At 61.1% G+C, this 14,724-nt stretch overlaps 1 protein-coding gene across 1 annotated transcript; it reads right to left on the bottom strand.

Moving 5' to 3' along the window:
- Positions 1 to 11,054: 11,054 nt before the first annotated feature.
- ZNF703 (zinc finger protein 703) lies at positions 11,055 to 14,139 on the bottom strand (the record flags this gene model as incomplete). The annotated part of the gene is made up of 2 exons (XM_084221803.1): positions 11,055 to 13,472; positions 13,927 to 14,139. The coding sequence occupies 2 exons, from the start codon at positions 14,137 to 14,139 to the stop codon at positions 12,096 to 12,098; spliced, it is 1,590 nt and encodes a 529-aa protein (XP_084077929.1). The 3' UTR covers positions 11,055 to 12,095.
- Positions 14,140 to 14,724: the final 585 nt, after the last annotated feature.

Here is a 14,724-nt window from a genome sequence, read left to right on the forward strand (position 1 = left end):
AGTTGGTGTTTTTTTAAAGGCGGTTGCCCAGATTTAAGGCCTTGATAAAATGTATTAAATCTTTAAAGGTTTTAATGAATCTAGTATGTGTTTCATAAATCACAAGCCTCTGCTCAGCCCCTCTCAGTTTAATAAGGGTAAACTAGGAAATTGCTCTGAGCTGGAGCAAAATGCATCCATGGAATATTGAAAAGTAATAGGTTTTTAAATGTGGGGTGTTCTGGCTCGCAGGAGAGGTTTTGCTTCATAACACCAGCACTATATCACTGCCCTGAGCGGGAAACCAGCTGTGGCCACGTGTTTAACAGCATCAAGATGTGAACCAGCACAAAGGTAAATATTATTTGTAATAATCCTAAAAAAAAAAAAAAAAAAGCCAAAAAAAATCATTACTGCCGGACTCTAGGCCAGGAACATTCAGTGGTGTCTGTGCCACGGCGCTCGGGGTTTTAACAGGGCTGTTTGGAGGAATAAATGGTTTATTGCACCCAGTTCTCTCCAGCTCCTTCATCCCTACCTCATCCCCCCACCCTTGTAAAAATATCCTGGGGGATTTTCTGTGGAGTTCAGTGAGACAGTTTGGGGGGCTCTGGGTGCTCCAGACTCGTGGGGATGGAGCTGGGATGGGGCCCAGGCAGGCCCTGGGTGGGATGAGGGCAGAGCTGGGATAGCCGTGGACACAGTTGGGTTCCCATGGGTACAGCATGGCCATGTGCAGAGATGGGATAGCCCTGGGCACAGCTGGGATGGCCATGGGCACAGCTGGGTTAGCCCTGGGCAGAACTGGGATGGCCATGGGCACAGCTGGGTTATCCATGGGTACAGCTGGGAGGGCCATGGGCACAGCTGGGAGGGCCATGGGCACAGCTGGAATAGCCATGGGCACAGCTGGGCTAGCCCTGGGCACAGCTGGAATAGCCATGGGCACAGCTGGGCTAGCCCTGGGCACAGCTGGAATAGCCATGGGCACAGCTGGGTTAGCCCTGGACACAGCTGGGACAGCCATGGGCACAGCTGGGTTATCCATGGGTACAGCTGGCATGGCCATGGGCACAGCTGGCTTCCCTGTGGGCACAGCTGGGTTACCTGTGGGCACAACTGGAATAGCCATGGGCACAGCTGGGTTCCCTGTGGGCACAGCTGGAATGGCCATGGGTACAGCTGGGTTCCCTGTGGGCACAGCTGGGTCACCTGCGGGCACAGCTGGGTCATCCATGGGCACAGCTGGGTTACCTGTGGGCACAGCTGGGTTATCCATGGGCACAGCTGGGTTATCCATGGGCACAGCTGGGTTACCTATGGGCACAGCTGGGTTATCCATGGGCACAGCTGGGTTCCCTGTGGGCACAGCTGGGTTATCCATGGGCACAGCTGGGTTATCCATGGGCACAGCTGGGTTACCTGCGGGCACAGCTGGGTTATCCATGGGCACAGCTGGGTTCCCTGTGGGCACAGCTGGGTTATCCATGGGCAGAGCTGGGTCACCTGCAGGCACAGCTGGGTTACCTGCGGGCACAGCTGGGTTATCCATGGGTTCCCCGCGGGCAGCCCCGGCTCGGACGGGCCCGGCTCGGTCCCGGCGGGGCGGGGCGAGGCGCGGTGTAAAGGCTGTCTGCCCTCGTTAGCTGTCACTGTAACAATGCCGGGCTGGCAATAAAGGCAATTCCGAGGCTGTTGGCCATTAATCACCGCCTGACAGCTGGGAATAGGGCTGGAAAAACTCTGTCCCCGCGCTCCTGCTTTGGCGTTTAAGGTTACCTGTGCAGCTGGAGCGGGGGGTGCAAAGCTCTGCTCGCCAGTCCTGCCCCAACCCCTCTGCCGTCTCCATCTCCATTTCTATCCTGTCCCCAACCCCATCCCAAATTCTGCCTCCATCTCCAGTTCCATCCCATGGATCCCATCCCATGCCATGGATCCCATCCCATCCCATCCCATCCCATCCCATCCCATCCCATCCCATCCCATCCCATCCCATCCCATCCCATCCCATCCCATCCCATCCCATCCCATCCCATCCCATCCCAGCTCTCCCCTAGCTGAAACCTGAAGGAGCAGTGGAGCCCAGGAAGGGAAATCCCTGGAAGGAGCTGGGAGCTGCAGGGTGCTTGGCTGGGCCCTTTCCTGCTCTGGCAGGGGCTGGGAGGGGGAGCACTTCCCCAGTTCCCTCTGTGGAAGGTTATTTGCTGATTATGGGGCACAGCTGTGTTCCAGAGTGTCGGGGCTCGTTCCGTGTCAGCTCTAACAATGCAGCACTTGGCAGCCCGGGCAGCTCAGTGGCGTTGGCCATTAATCATCCCCTGACAGTCCAGAGCTCACACGTGGTCACTGTGCCCCCTCCCCACGGCCAGCAGGGCAGGGGGGGCTTCCTTCCTTCCAAAATCATGAGCTGAGGGTCCTGGACCCATGTCCCCCTTGAGAGGGGCGTGTGGGGCAGGCAGAGAGCAGGGACACATTCCTGCCCTCGCCGTGGGGCAACCGAGCTGCCAGGGAGCAGCCCCTGGGAGGAGGCTCTTGGGAAACTGCTAGAGACCTGGCATTCCCAGCCTTTTCCTCCCCTCCTTCCTGAGCCCCTGGGCAGGAGCTGGGGTCTGTCCTGGGGGAGGTGATCCCGCTGGGAGTCAGTTCCCAGCACAGGAGGGGAGCTCTCCCCGAGGCTTCTCTCCACGTCCCGCAGGCGCCAGCCCTGTGGCCTGGTGCCAGCGTGCCAGGTCATCCCCCAGTAAATAAAGGAGCAATGTGTTTCCAGCCCCCCAATGCTGTTTTCTAAAGGGAAATGATTAATGGTGCTTGGAAACCACAATTCAGCCCGGGAAAGAAAGTAGATTTACCCGAAACATGCGTGAGAATTAGTGCTGGGATGGGCTCCTGGGGCAGAGGGGGGGAGCTAATGGCAAACAGAGCCCGTCTGTGTGCAGGGGGAGGGAATAGCCCACCAAAAACATGGGCTGGAGGAGCTGGGATGGAGCTCCAGGAGGAGGAGAGTGGCTGTCACAGCCAGGTCCCTCCCCAGCTAGAAACCTCTGTCACTCTTTCCCTGACCTGCAGCGAGATGGTGACGATGGAGAAGGGAATTCTCCTCTCAGAGCTGTGTCCCAACAGCACAGGATGGATGGTGCCGATGGGACCAAGGCTCACCATTCCCAGAAGTCCAGGAGATTCCTGGGAGAAGCAGGAGAACCCACGAAGCTCCAGCCTGTAAATGCCAAATGCTTCCAAAATGTCTGGTTTAGGCTCAGGGAAGGATCTCACCTTGCTCCTGCTGGGGGGATCCACTGGGGTAACTGGGATGGGCTGGGGTGCACCACAGCAGCACGGAGCCTTCATCCTTGGGCAGCAGGAAACCTCAGAGAAGGGCAAAACACAGTTTTCCTCTGTGAGGGTGGCAGGGAGGCGGCTGTGGCAGCCCCAGCCTGGAGCGTGGGAGCTGCAGCATCATCCTGCTGAGTTTCCAAGTTCATGGAAAAGGTTTTCAGGCACAAATCCTGACCTGGTTCTAAGCTGCTGTTCTCTTCTCTGCCCAGGAGAGCAGCAAGGGAGGGGAGCAGGAGCAGGTGATGTGAATTTATCACCTGAATCCAGAGATAACCCCAAGATCCTGTCATTGCCTCAGCTCTGGATCAAGGCAGCAGCTGGCCCCACGCAGGTCCCGTCCCATCAGCAGCGTGGAGGAGCTCAGGAGAGAGATTTATCTGTGGGATTCCAGGAAGGGCTGGGGAAACCTCTGTGAGGTGCTGAAGCCCAGGTCAGGAGCCATCCCTGGCTTGGTGATATATTTAGAGCTGAGGGTATGTAAGCGGGATAATGTAAGCGACAGGAGGGAAAAAAAGAAAAAAAAAATCTGTGGAGGAGGTGCAGATCCGTCCCCTTGGCTGGGAGTTACTGGATGATCCGAGCCAGGGAACAGATAGTTGGATTTCCCTTATTTCTCCCTTCAAATAAATCACAGCTCCAGAGGCCTTTAAACTCTGCAACATGATCTGTTCCAATAAGGAAGGGAATGAAAGGCTGCGTCTCTCTGGAAGCCTTCAGAGCCATAAATCTCCTATGTACAAACACAGACCAGATTTCCAAGTGCATTTATTTTATTGTATTGTTTTAACAGAAAAATCAAACTGCAATAAACTCCGTCCCTCATTAGCTGTCTCCATATCCAGGCCAAATGTTGCTAACGAATAAAATCAGGACAAAGGAATGTGGATGTGGGTCCAAGGCCTGGCCGGGCGCTGACCCCCCGAAAGGCATTTCCCTCTGAGCCTCGCAGAGGTGTGGGATGAGGGGAGCCAAGGGGAGGGGTCCTGCACTGCCCATTGCTGCAGGTCTGCTGGGGATTGTCACCCCAAATCCAGCACCCCTGCCATGGAGCTGGCACCCCCGCCATGGACCTGGCACCCCACCATGGACCTGGCACCCCCACCATGGACCTGGCACCCCCACCATGGACCTGACACCCCCACCATGGACCTGGCACCCCCACCATGGACTGGCACCCTCACCACGGACCTGGCACCCCCACCATGGACCTGGCACCCCCACCATGGAGCTGGCACCCCTGCCAAGCCCCCACCACAGCAGCTGGAGTTCAGTTTAGGGTTTTCTGCCTCAGTGGTTCCTGATGTGCGCCCCAAGACCAGCAGGAACAGGGGGCAGTTTGGGTGGGTGCTCCCCAGGCTCCCCCCCAGCTGCCCCACATGAAGGGGTGCAGAATTAGGGCTGAACTTGTTAAGCACCGGGTCAAACCCCAAACTTGTTCTGGAGCTGTTGGTCATTAATCATCTGAAGGGCCCGGCTGCTCCCAGAGCAGCTCTGGGAGGGACAGAGAGCCCAGGACAGGGACGTGCCTGGCACTGGTGGCAGTGTGCTCCCCAGTGGGTTTGGGGGCAAACCCGCCCCAGGGGACGCCCGTGGAGGGAGCAGGGCTGCCACATCCCAAACACAGCTCGGGATCTCCTGTGCCTTGGTGAGCTGCAGGGAAATCAAGGCCGGGAAGGAGCGAGGAGCCTGCCTGCAGGATTTATGGCACGGAGCTGCGGAGCCCAGAGCAGCGCCCGCGCCGCGCGGGTCCCGCCTCAGCCCACGGAGAAATTCCTGACTTATTGAATCACATTTGTCATCCCTAAATACATATGCAGGCCCGTGTTTCTGAATCCATAAACATCTTTAACTAACTCCGCTCAGCGAGGCCTCTTTCAGCAGTAATTTATATTTAACTTTTTCCATATGCAGGGCCTGTCGCCTCGGTGTCATTTCCGGGAAGGCCGGGGGGCCGGGGGCCGGGGGGAGCTCGGCGTGTCTTGGCCCGCTGCAGCGGCCCAGCTGCTGGCACGGCGCGAGAAATCCACCCGCCAGAGCCAGTGCTCATTAATCATCTGAACTACTAAACTGCCAGCTCCTTTCAAGATCTTTCAAGAAGTGTTTTCACCCAAAATAGAGTTGAAAACGCGCCGGGCCCTACTTTCAGAGTCTCATCCATCTGGCCATTATGGGGAGTGTCAGGCGGCTCTGACAGACAAGGCTGCTCTGTTCGAGGGGCCCCGGCCCCACAACCTGTCATATCGCGGGGCTGATGGCATCTGACAGCTCCATTTGTACCTCCCCCCGAGATGAAAGGGCCGCTCCCGGCGGCGGGAGAAGGGCAGGGCCAGCGGGATGAGCAGGGGCAGCCCGGGGTGCCAGCAGCATCCCTTGGCACCGTGCTGGCCCCACGGACACAACAGCCAGAGATCTGTGCCCGGAGCCCATCCCTGCCCTGGGGCTTGTGGCCATCTGGGGTGTGATCAAAGGTGGGGGGCTGTGCCCACTGCCCAGCCCTGGCTGGGGTGCTGAGCTCTCTCTGTGCCCTGCTGGCACGGAGCACCCTGGAGCTGCCAGCCCTCACCTGCAGCATGTGGGTGCTGTGCACACCCCAGTGCTCAGAGCCAGTCCCCAAACCCAGCAGGACAGTCCCAGTGCCCCAAGGGGTTTCCTCACAGCCAGGAGGGCTCAGGGTCTGCCCCACACCAGGACATCCCAAAATCATGCGAGAGCTGTCGGATCCTGGTGCTCCCCTTGGGCTGTTCCCCCTGAGCTGCCCCAGTGCTGCAGGATTTCTGTGCCAGCACAGCAACTTGGAAAAGCTTGGGAATTATCGAGGAGCAGCAGCAATGGGGACAGAGCACATCCCTGCAGCCAGAGGAGCAGGCACCCAGCCAGCCCCATCCATCCCTGTTGTTCCCAAAACAAAACCCAAGCAGAGTCCCAGAGACTGTGGGAACCCCAGAAGCAAGGAAGGGCTGTTGGCTCCATTTCCATTCTGCCCAGAACATGGCTCTTCTCACCTCCGAGGGGGACTGTCCTTCTCCAGCCCGTTGGATGTTACTGGGATTGTGCAGGGAACGGGAACAAAACAAAACCCCACAAAGGCAACACTGCTCCAGCAGAAAGCAGGAGTCCCTTTGCTAGGAGCTGTGCCCAGAGGAGCAGGGCTCCTGGCCTGGATGCCATCCTCGGTGGTGAGCAGCCCCATCCTTCTCATCCAGAGAGGAAAATACAGCAAATCTGGGTGCTTCTCTCTGCCCTCTCCTCCCTCTGGAAGTGCAGAGAAGGCAGTGAGGGCTCAGCAAGAAAGATCTTTCCCAGTCCCCATTTCTGTGCTGTCCTCTCTCAGAGCTCCCCAGCCACCCCTCCTGCAGTGGGGAGGTGGCACCAGGACCTGAGGCTCCCACTGCTCCCGTCCTCTTTGGTGCAGCAGCATCTCCCTCTCCCAGGGATGCACCAGTGGAGATGCAGGGGTGCTGTGGTGGGCACCAGCACAGCCCTGAGTGCTGCTGGGGAGCCACCCTTTGCAGCTGTGGGGGACACAAAAAAGGCCATTTTGGTTCTCTGTTCCACTGAGGTGTCTGCACGAAGGGTCTGTCAAGTCCCAGAAGCCACCAGATGCCCAAGATGCTGCATCCTTCATCTCCTTCCAAATTTTGCCAGGTCAGGAGGGGTGATCCATGAATTTTGGGACCACAAGGTGTTGGAAAAGGTCACGTTGCACCCTGCACAGTGTCGGGTGTCCTGTCCAGCTCTGCTCAGCCTGTGGGGGCCAGCTCTGATAGCACAGGGTCAGCATTCCACCATCACCTTTGGCCAAGGCACCTCCTCCGTGGGTGACATCCTCCTGTCCTGTCTCCCTGCACCACTCTGGAAGGTGGGATGAAGTCATGGCAAAGCTGCTCCTGGAGGTTTCCATGATCACCTTCAGAAAACACACGGGTCTGTGTAAATCTGTGTAAATCTGTGTAAATCTGTGTTATTGGGACTCGAGCTCCAGGACCCTGCTCTGTGCACGGAGCTGTCAGCTGAGCACCCTCCTCTGCTCCCCGGGGAGCTTCAGCCGAAGTGTTGGTGTGTAAGGATCAGCACTCCTCAGTTTGTCACCACAATAAACAGAGGGTGACTGTGACCCAGCCTGCAGGAACCAGCGGGATCGCTGCCACACTCCGGTGTCAACCTGTGCGAGGAAACGGCCGTGGCCCAGCCCCAGGGCTTTGTCACCTGCCAGGGCCCTGTGCTGGACTGTCACACTGCACAAGAGGGAAACCATGGCCATGGTCACACTGGGCACTTCCCGTGGGTCACTGGTGTGGTGAGGAACACGTCAGCGTGTCGCTGCTGAAGCTGGAATCGGAGCTACAGGAGGATTTGCAGCACACACCAATCCATGGTCAGGGCAGAGGCAGCAGCAGCTCTTCAGCCGTTATCCAGAGCCAGAGGAAAGTCCACTCCCATTTGTGGCATTCCTGGCCACTGCAGTGCCCCGGGTGCTTGCCCACACTCTTCTGGCTTTGGCACCTTGAGGCTTTGTCTTTCTCCACTCACCTTGTCCAGCCTCTTGTCACTTGTGCTGTCCCACTGCTTGGAGTGGCTGGAGGTGGCCCCACAGCAGAGCAGTGTGGGGCTTTGCTGGGCACATACAGCTCCACACCTCGGTGCTGGCCTGACCGCTCCGTGTCACCGCTGTGTCACCGCTGTGTCACCGCCGGCCGCTCCAGCTGCTCCTCCTGCAGGGCTCCAGCTCACAGCTGGGCACGGGACCTCCGCTGCCACCTCCAAGCACGGCTCTGTCCTTCCAGGTCTGCTCTCAGCTCATGCAGCACCAAGTGTGCCCCAAAGCAAACCCCTGACCCCAGGCTGGGCACGGGGATGCTGGTGGGGGGACAGGAGGTGTCCACGCCGCTCTGGCTTGGAGGACAAACAGAGCCCATGTTCTCCGTGGCTTCCACCAGTGCTCACGTGGAAAGAAAAGCTGCTTTATGCAGCTGAGGAACTTCTCATCCACCCACCATGGCTCTGCTCTGGCCCATGCCTCTGCATCCCGACCTGACCCCTGGGCAGGCTCCAGCCCTCGAGGACGCCGCGCTCCGCTCCGGGCTCTGAAACGCCTTGTACGTCTGCGGGCAGCCACCTCTGCATCACCTAAAAGACATCGGGGATTTTTGTGCAGGAGAGGAAGGAAAACAACAAGAAAAAATAGGGCCTGGCTCTTTCATTCACGTATTTATTGGGCGGACAGCGTGGCTGTGGTCAGCTGGGCTTCGGGCTTCACAGACGGGGATATTTATAAGGCACGCGGAGCGGCTCGGCGTGTGCGTCCAAGTCATTCCTTCCCCGGCACAGGGGATAATGTTGCCTTTGTTCGGCTGCCTCCGGCACAGCAGAGCGTGCCGTGCCGCTCGGCCGGGCCCCTCGCCGTGCCCCGGCAGCCCCGGCGCAGCCCCGCTCCTTCCACACACACCGCGGCCCCGGCAACTGCCACCATAAATCAATAGGAAAGGAGAGGCTGCCAGTTAGACTAAACAAGTGCATTTGCAAGGATTGCTAACCCTCATTAATCACTCTGACAGTCCTAAAAACACATTTCCCCTTTAATGACTGTATTTGGATAATCAGAGCTTTTTCCTCGCGGCGCGGGGTGAGTGACGGTGGGCGACCGTGGGCGCGACTTCGGCGAGCGCCGGCACCGGGGTCACCCGTGAGTCAAGCGCTGCAGGTCCCGGGCAGCTCGGGGCGAGCTGGAGAAGGTGCTGCTGTGCCACGGGGAAAGGAGACACCAGCACAGCCCCAACACTGCTGTCCCCACGTCCGACACCCACCGGTGTCCTCCCAGCCCCAGCTGGATTTGAAAAGGTCTTTTTCTGTCTCTCCGCGTTCCCTTTAGGTGACTTTTGCCTCCTGGAGAGGTTTGAAACCTGGCACATTTTTCTGTATAAATGATGCAACACATTAATGCACAGCACATTATGAAAATGGTAATTCAAACCCATACAACTCTAAATTAAGCCATACATTATCCAACCCACTCAGCCATATATTTTGCAGAAAGACAGGATTGAATCAAATCAAACCGAAACTGTGGAGTGCAGGTTGTTAGACAGAATGATTAATAAAGTGCATCCCAGTGCTCTTATTATAAAATGAATTCTGCAATAACCTGGGCATACATTACACAGGGAATTATTTAATATATTGGCAACGCGACTGTTCCCCAGCAGCTCAGCCCAAGTGCCGCCGCTATCAGATGATACTCGCGGTGTTTACACGGTCTGGCCCCGCTGCTGCAGTCCTTAGGGAGGAGAAAAACATTCCTCAGGGAACCTCCTGCTCAGCAGGACGCATCCAGGCAGCACCCAGCCCTGCTGTGAGTTAAGGGAAGGCGCACGGGCTCGTTTTGGAGCAGGGACCATCCTGGTGTGGCGAGGGTTTGGGGGAGAGAGGGGATGGAGCTTTGCTGTGAGGAGGGATGCGCCTGGCAGCCCTGGGAGAAGGCTCTGGCAGGACGAGGCTGAGCAGCCCCTTGCCCTGCGCCCTTGCTGCTCTATGGCTCGGATCTGGCACGGCCCTGGCAGCGCCGACACCCGGAGCGCTGATTTTGGCATCGGGCTACCGCGCCTCGAGGGTCTGCGGCATCATCCTCCCAGCCTGTGGCACGAGGTGCCCAGCCACGGCCAGGGACGGGCATGGTGGGACAAAATTCCACTGCAGGAACCTGAGGCAGGCCCCAGCACGAAGCCACAGCCAGGATTTATGATGGGGACTGGCAGTGCCCGAGCGAGGCCGACACCGAGCGGCATCACTGCTGAGAGTGGGGGCCACATCCAGGGAGAAGCGATGCTCCCGAGGGCCAGGGGGTCTGGATACCTCCTGTGCCACCAGAAAGAACACACTGGAGCTGCTCTGCCCACCGCCTGTGGCACCCTCCTCCACGGCCAGCTTCAGCTGCCACAGGGCTCAGCATCCAGCAGGGACACAGGAGACACCGGAGGGGCTGCACCAGCCTGGACCTGGCACCCCCTTCCTGCTGTGCCCACAGGACAGAGCAAACACCTGCAGCAAAGCCCCCCAGCCCTGCAAATCCCAGCCCTCATCCAGCAAACATCCCACCTGGAAGGAGCAACACCGCCACTGCCACAAACGGAGCCCAGCCACGTCCGCACAGGGCAAGGGGCAGCCAGAGATCCCCAAAATCAGCTCCTGGGGGAGCTCAGCATGGAGCCAAACTGGCCCCTGAAGCACCAAACCTCTCCTGCTGCCATAGGAAACCCCAGCTGGGCACTCCCAGCGGCCGCACGCCTGCAGCCACGCTCAGGCACAGGCAGGGAAATCAAAATCCCTTTGGCAAAAGTAGTCCCCGTTCTCAGCGCGTTATTTTTCAGCTCAAAGGACACAAAGGAATTTAAACACAGGGCATAAAGCAATATCGAGAAGGCAATTAACAGGGATTAATTGCGTGACTCACTGAAATGCAACAGGAACGAGGCAGAAAAAAAATAAGTGATGTGGGGCAATGGGGCATGCAGGGTTTCAAGGGGCAGCTTGGCCGGGGGTCCCAGAGCTGGAGTGAAAGCGCTTTCCTTGGGGCATGGAGCAGGCAGAGCCCCCAACATGGTGGGGATGGAGCCAGACCATGTCAGAGCCATCCATCACCCTCCTCCCGACACAAAGATTGAAGAGGAGCAGGCACGACCCCCCCACACCGAGATCCGGGACCCTGCTTCTACCACAACTGCACCCCGGGAGGGGGTGACCACCCGGGGGCACCGCTCTGATCCCGCTAAACGCCTTCTCGAACCTTCCCTCAGCCGCCACGCCTGGGGACACCGGGGGCAGGGACACGCGGGGAGGGGAACGGGGGCGCGGAGCCCGCGGGGCCGCGCCAGGAGCGCACCCGGTGCCGCCGCTCCCGCGGGGCTCCTCCGGTGCCGCTCCCGCCGCCGCCGCCGCTAGATGGTGCTGGGACCCCGCGGCCCCCGCCGGACCCCCGGGCAGGGACGAGACGAGACCAGAGCGTGGGTACAACCAAGAGCCGTTTATTAACAAAATCAGACTTACCGGGGCTCGTCCGCCCGCCCGGGGCCGCCGGTCCTGCCGATGCGCCCGCCGATCCTCCGGTCCCCCCTCCGGCATGGGGGGGACACGCGGGGTCCTGCAGCCCCCGGCGGGGCACGGCCGCGGGGGGAGCACGGCCTGGGGTGAGCATCACCCGGCCGGCGTGAGCAGCCCCCCCTGGCCCCGGACACAGCGCAAAAAGGAAAAAAAAAAAAACAAAAACAAAAACCAAAAAAAGGAGTAAAATTAAAAAAAAAAAATAAACCACAAAAATTTTAAAAGGAAAAACAAATTTGAAAACCCCAAAGATTAAAAATAAGAAAAAAATTACAAAAAAAAAAATTACATCTGCAAGTTACAAATGCAGAGAACAGAATCCCAGAGCGATAAACGCAGAGGGGAAGGAGGAAAATGCCTTTTTTTTTTTTTTTTTTGCTTTTCCATGTGTGGCAGGAGTCATGCAAGAATTTCTCGGGGGAAATTAAGAAGGGGAAGGAAAAAAAAATTTCAAAAGAAACAGAAGGGGAAAAAATCAAAGCCCCACACCTGCAAAGTAAAGAGGGAATTTTTTTTTTCTTTTTTTCGGGTTATTTTTTTTTTTTTTTGGACACAGACTTTTTGCATACCATTGATTCATTGGTGTATAATGCACTTATATTCCCAGCTTTAAGCTAACATACAGTAATAAATACAGAGTCCAAGGAGGGCGCGGGGGGCTGGGGCTGAGCCGGCCGGGGCCGCGCCGGTTACTGATATCCCAAAGCCGAGGCTGACGTGAGTCTTTGGCCGTAGAGCGCGTACGGGGAGTAGTAAGGTCCGGCAGCCGGCAAGGAGGGCACGGGCAGGGCGCCGGCCGTGGGCAAGTGGCTCTTGCCGTAGGGGTGGTACCTGTTTAGTCCCAAAGTGTGTGGGCTCCTCAAGGAGAGCGAGGCCGGTAAGGTGTTGGGGCTCCCGGGGGCGGCGGGCGGGAGGTGCAGGTGGCAGGAGGCCGCGGAGCCCAGCCCGGAGGTAGGGTAGCCCGCCAAGAGTTTCTCGGCCCCCGGCAGGGCCGTGTGGGTCCGTAGGTGGGTGAGCAGCTCCTCCGAGGTGGCAAACCTCTTGTCGCAGGGTCCGCTGGCAGACACCCAGTTGCATATGTGGGGCAGGGGGTCGTTCTGCAGCATGAAGCCGTAGGTGTAGAGGGGGTGGCCGGGCAGGCTGGGGGTGCCGCTGGAGGAGAGCGTGGTGTGCACCGAGTGCAGGGGGTGCGTGGGGTACACCAAGGGGTATCCGCTCTTGAGGCTGCCGGGGTCGTGCACGCAGCTGGAGCAGTTGCTGGAGCCCAGGTGCGAGGCGCTGTGGTAGCTCAGGCAGTACGGGTCCCGGCATAATCCCTGCATGAAGGAGGGCGGCGAGGCCCCGGTGAGCGGGCTGGAGCTGGGCGGTTTGCCCGGCAGCCCCAGCGCCCCCGGCAGCTGGCTGCCCACCAGCCCCGGCTTGGTGGGATCCAGCCCGGGCACGAACTGGGACGGGTAGCCGGCGTAGGCGCCGACGATGGAGCCGTGGTAGCCGATGCTGGAGGGCGGCAGGGGGAAGACGGAGTGGCCCGGCTTGTAGGGCGACACGGGGGCCACATGGCCGGCGGGCGGCAGCGCGGGGGGCTCCGACTTGCGGCCCGAGGGGGGCTCGCCGTGCGCCCCGGGCTCCACCACCCCGCGCCCCAGCGCCCCGCCCGTCCCCTCGGGGCTGGGCTTGCCGCCCTCGGGCTCCTTCTTCTCCTCGGCGCCCTTGGGGTCGGGGTGCTGCGGCGAGGCCCCGCGGGAGCCGCCGGGCGAGGCGGCGGCGTGCGGGGGGAACGGCGGGCACGCTGCGCTGGGCACCCGAAAGCCGGCCTTGTCCGCGCCGCCCTCCTTGCGCGGCTCCCCGCCGCCCTTCGAGTAGGGCTTGAAGCTCGACTTGTCCTCGGCGGGCGCGTCCCCGCTGCCCGGCGGCTTCAGCGCGGCGGGCCGGGCCGAGGGCTCCTTGTCGGCGGCGGGCGCGGCGGCCGCTACGGCGTTCAGCTTGGAGGAGGGCGGCGGGTCGGGCTTCCCGATCTGCGAGCAGGTCTGGGCCAGCAGCGCCAGCGGGCTCTTCTTGGCGTCCAGCTGCGGGCGGAGCGGAGCCGGTCAGGGGGGACCCCGACGGCGCCCCCGCACCGGCCTCCCCCCACCGCCGAAAGCCCGGGGCCGGGCCCGGGGCCGAGCCAGGGCGCGGGGATGGGGGGGACGGGGCGGGGGGACGCGCCCGGCCGGGGAGAAGAGGGACCGGGTGGGGGGGGGGGGGGCGGGGGGGAGCGGGGCTGCGGCGGCGGCAGCGGGGGAGGGAAAGAAAGAACGAAGTGGGGGAAGCAGGGACGCCGGGCAGGGCAGAGCCCGGCCGGGAGAACCGGGAGCGGCGGCCAGGAAAGCCGGGAGCGCCGGGCTGAGAAGCAGCCGGCCGGGAGAACCGGGAGCGGCGGCCGGGAATGCCGGGAGAACCGGGCTGGGAAGAGCCCGGCCGGGGGAACCGGGAGCGCGGGTCCGGGGGTCCGAGGCGCGGTCGGGGGCGGCGGGCACTGACCTCGATGGGGCTGACGGGCGTGGAGGAGAGCGGCTGGAGGTACTCGGGGTGCAGGAGGTGGCCGCCGTGGGCGCTGAGCATCTTCAGGACGCGGATGGGCAGCCGGCTGGCCTGGCGCAGCGGGTCGGCGGGGGGCGGCCGGGGCGACGGGGCGGCCGCGGCTCCGCGGCTCGGCGGGGTCCTCGGCCGGGGCCCGCCGGGAGCGCCGCTCATTTGGGGCGGGGGAAAGGGGGGGTGCCCGGGCTCCGCGGGGCCGGGCCGGGCCGGGCGGGCGGCGGAGCGGCGGCGGCGGCGGCCCCGGCGAGACGAAGCCCTTCCCCGGCCCCACCGACACGTCAAATAGCCCCGATGGCGGCCGCGCTCCGAGGGGGCCGGCGCCGCGCACCAATCCGCGCCCGGCCGGGCCCCCGGGGCGGGGAGAGCCGCCGGTGGGGGGGGCGAGCCGCCGCCGCTCCGCCGCCACCGCCCCGCGCCGCCGCGCGGGGGAGAACCGCGGCACCGGCCCGAGCGGCAGCGGCAGCGGCTGGCGCGGCTCGCCGGGCACGGCGTGGCGTGGTGCCGCTGGCACGGCTCGGCGTGGCACGGCATGACACGGCGCGGCATGGCACGGCTCAGCATATCACGGCGCTGCTGGCACGGCATGGCACTGCTGGCGCAGCTCGGCACGGCACGGCATGGCACTGCTGGCACAGTTTACCATGGCATGGCATGGCGCTGCTGGCACACCTGGGCATGGCATGGCTTGGATGACATGGCATGGCATGGGATGGCAGCGCTGGCACACCTGGGCGTAGCTTG

This window comes from Fringilla coelebs (assembly GCF_963513975.1).
Source record: "Fringilla coelebs genome assembly, chromosome: 26".
NCBI lineage: Eukaryota > Metazoa > Chordata > Aves > Passeriformes > Fringillidae > Fringilla > Fringilla coelebs.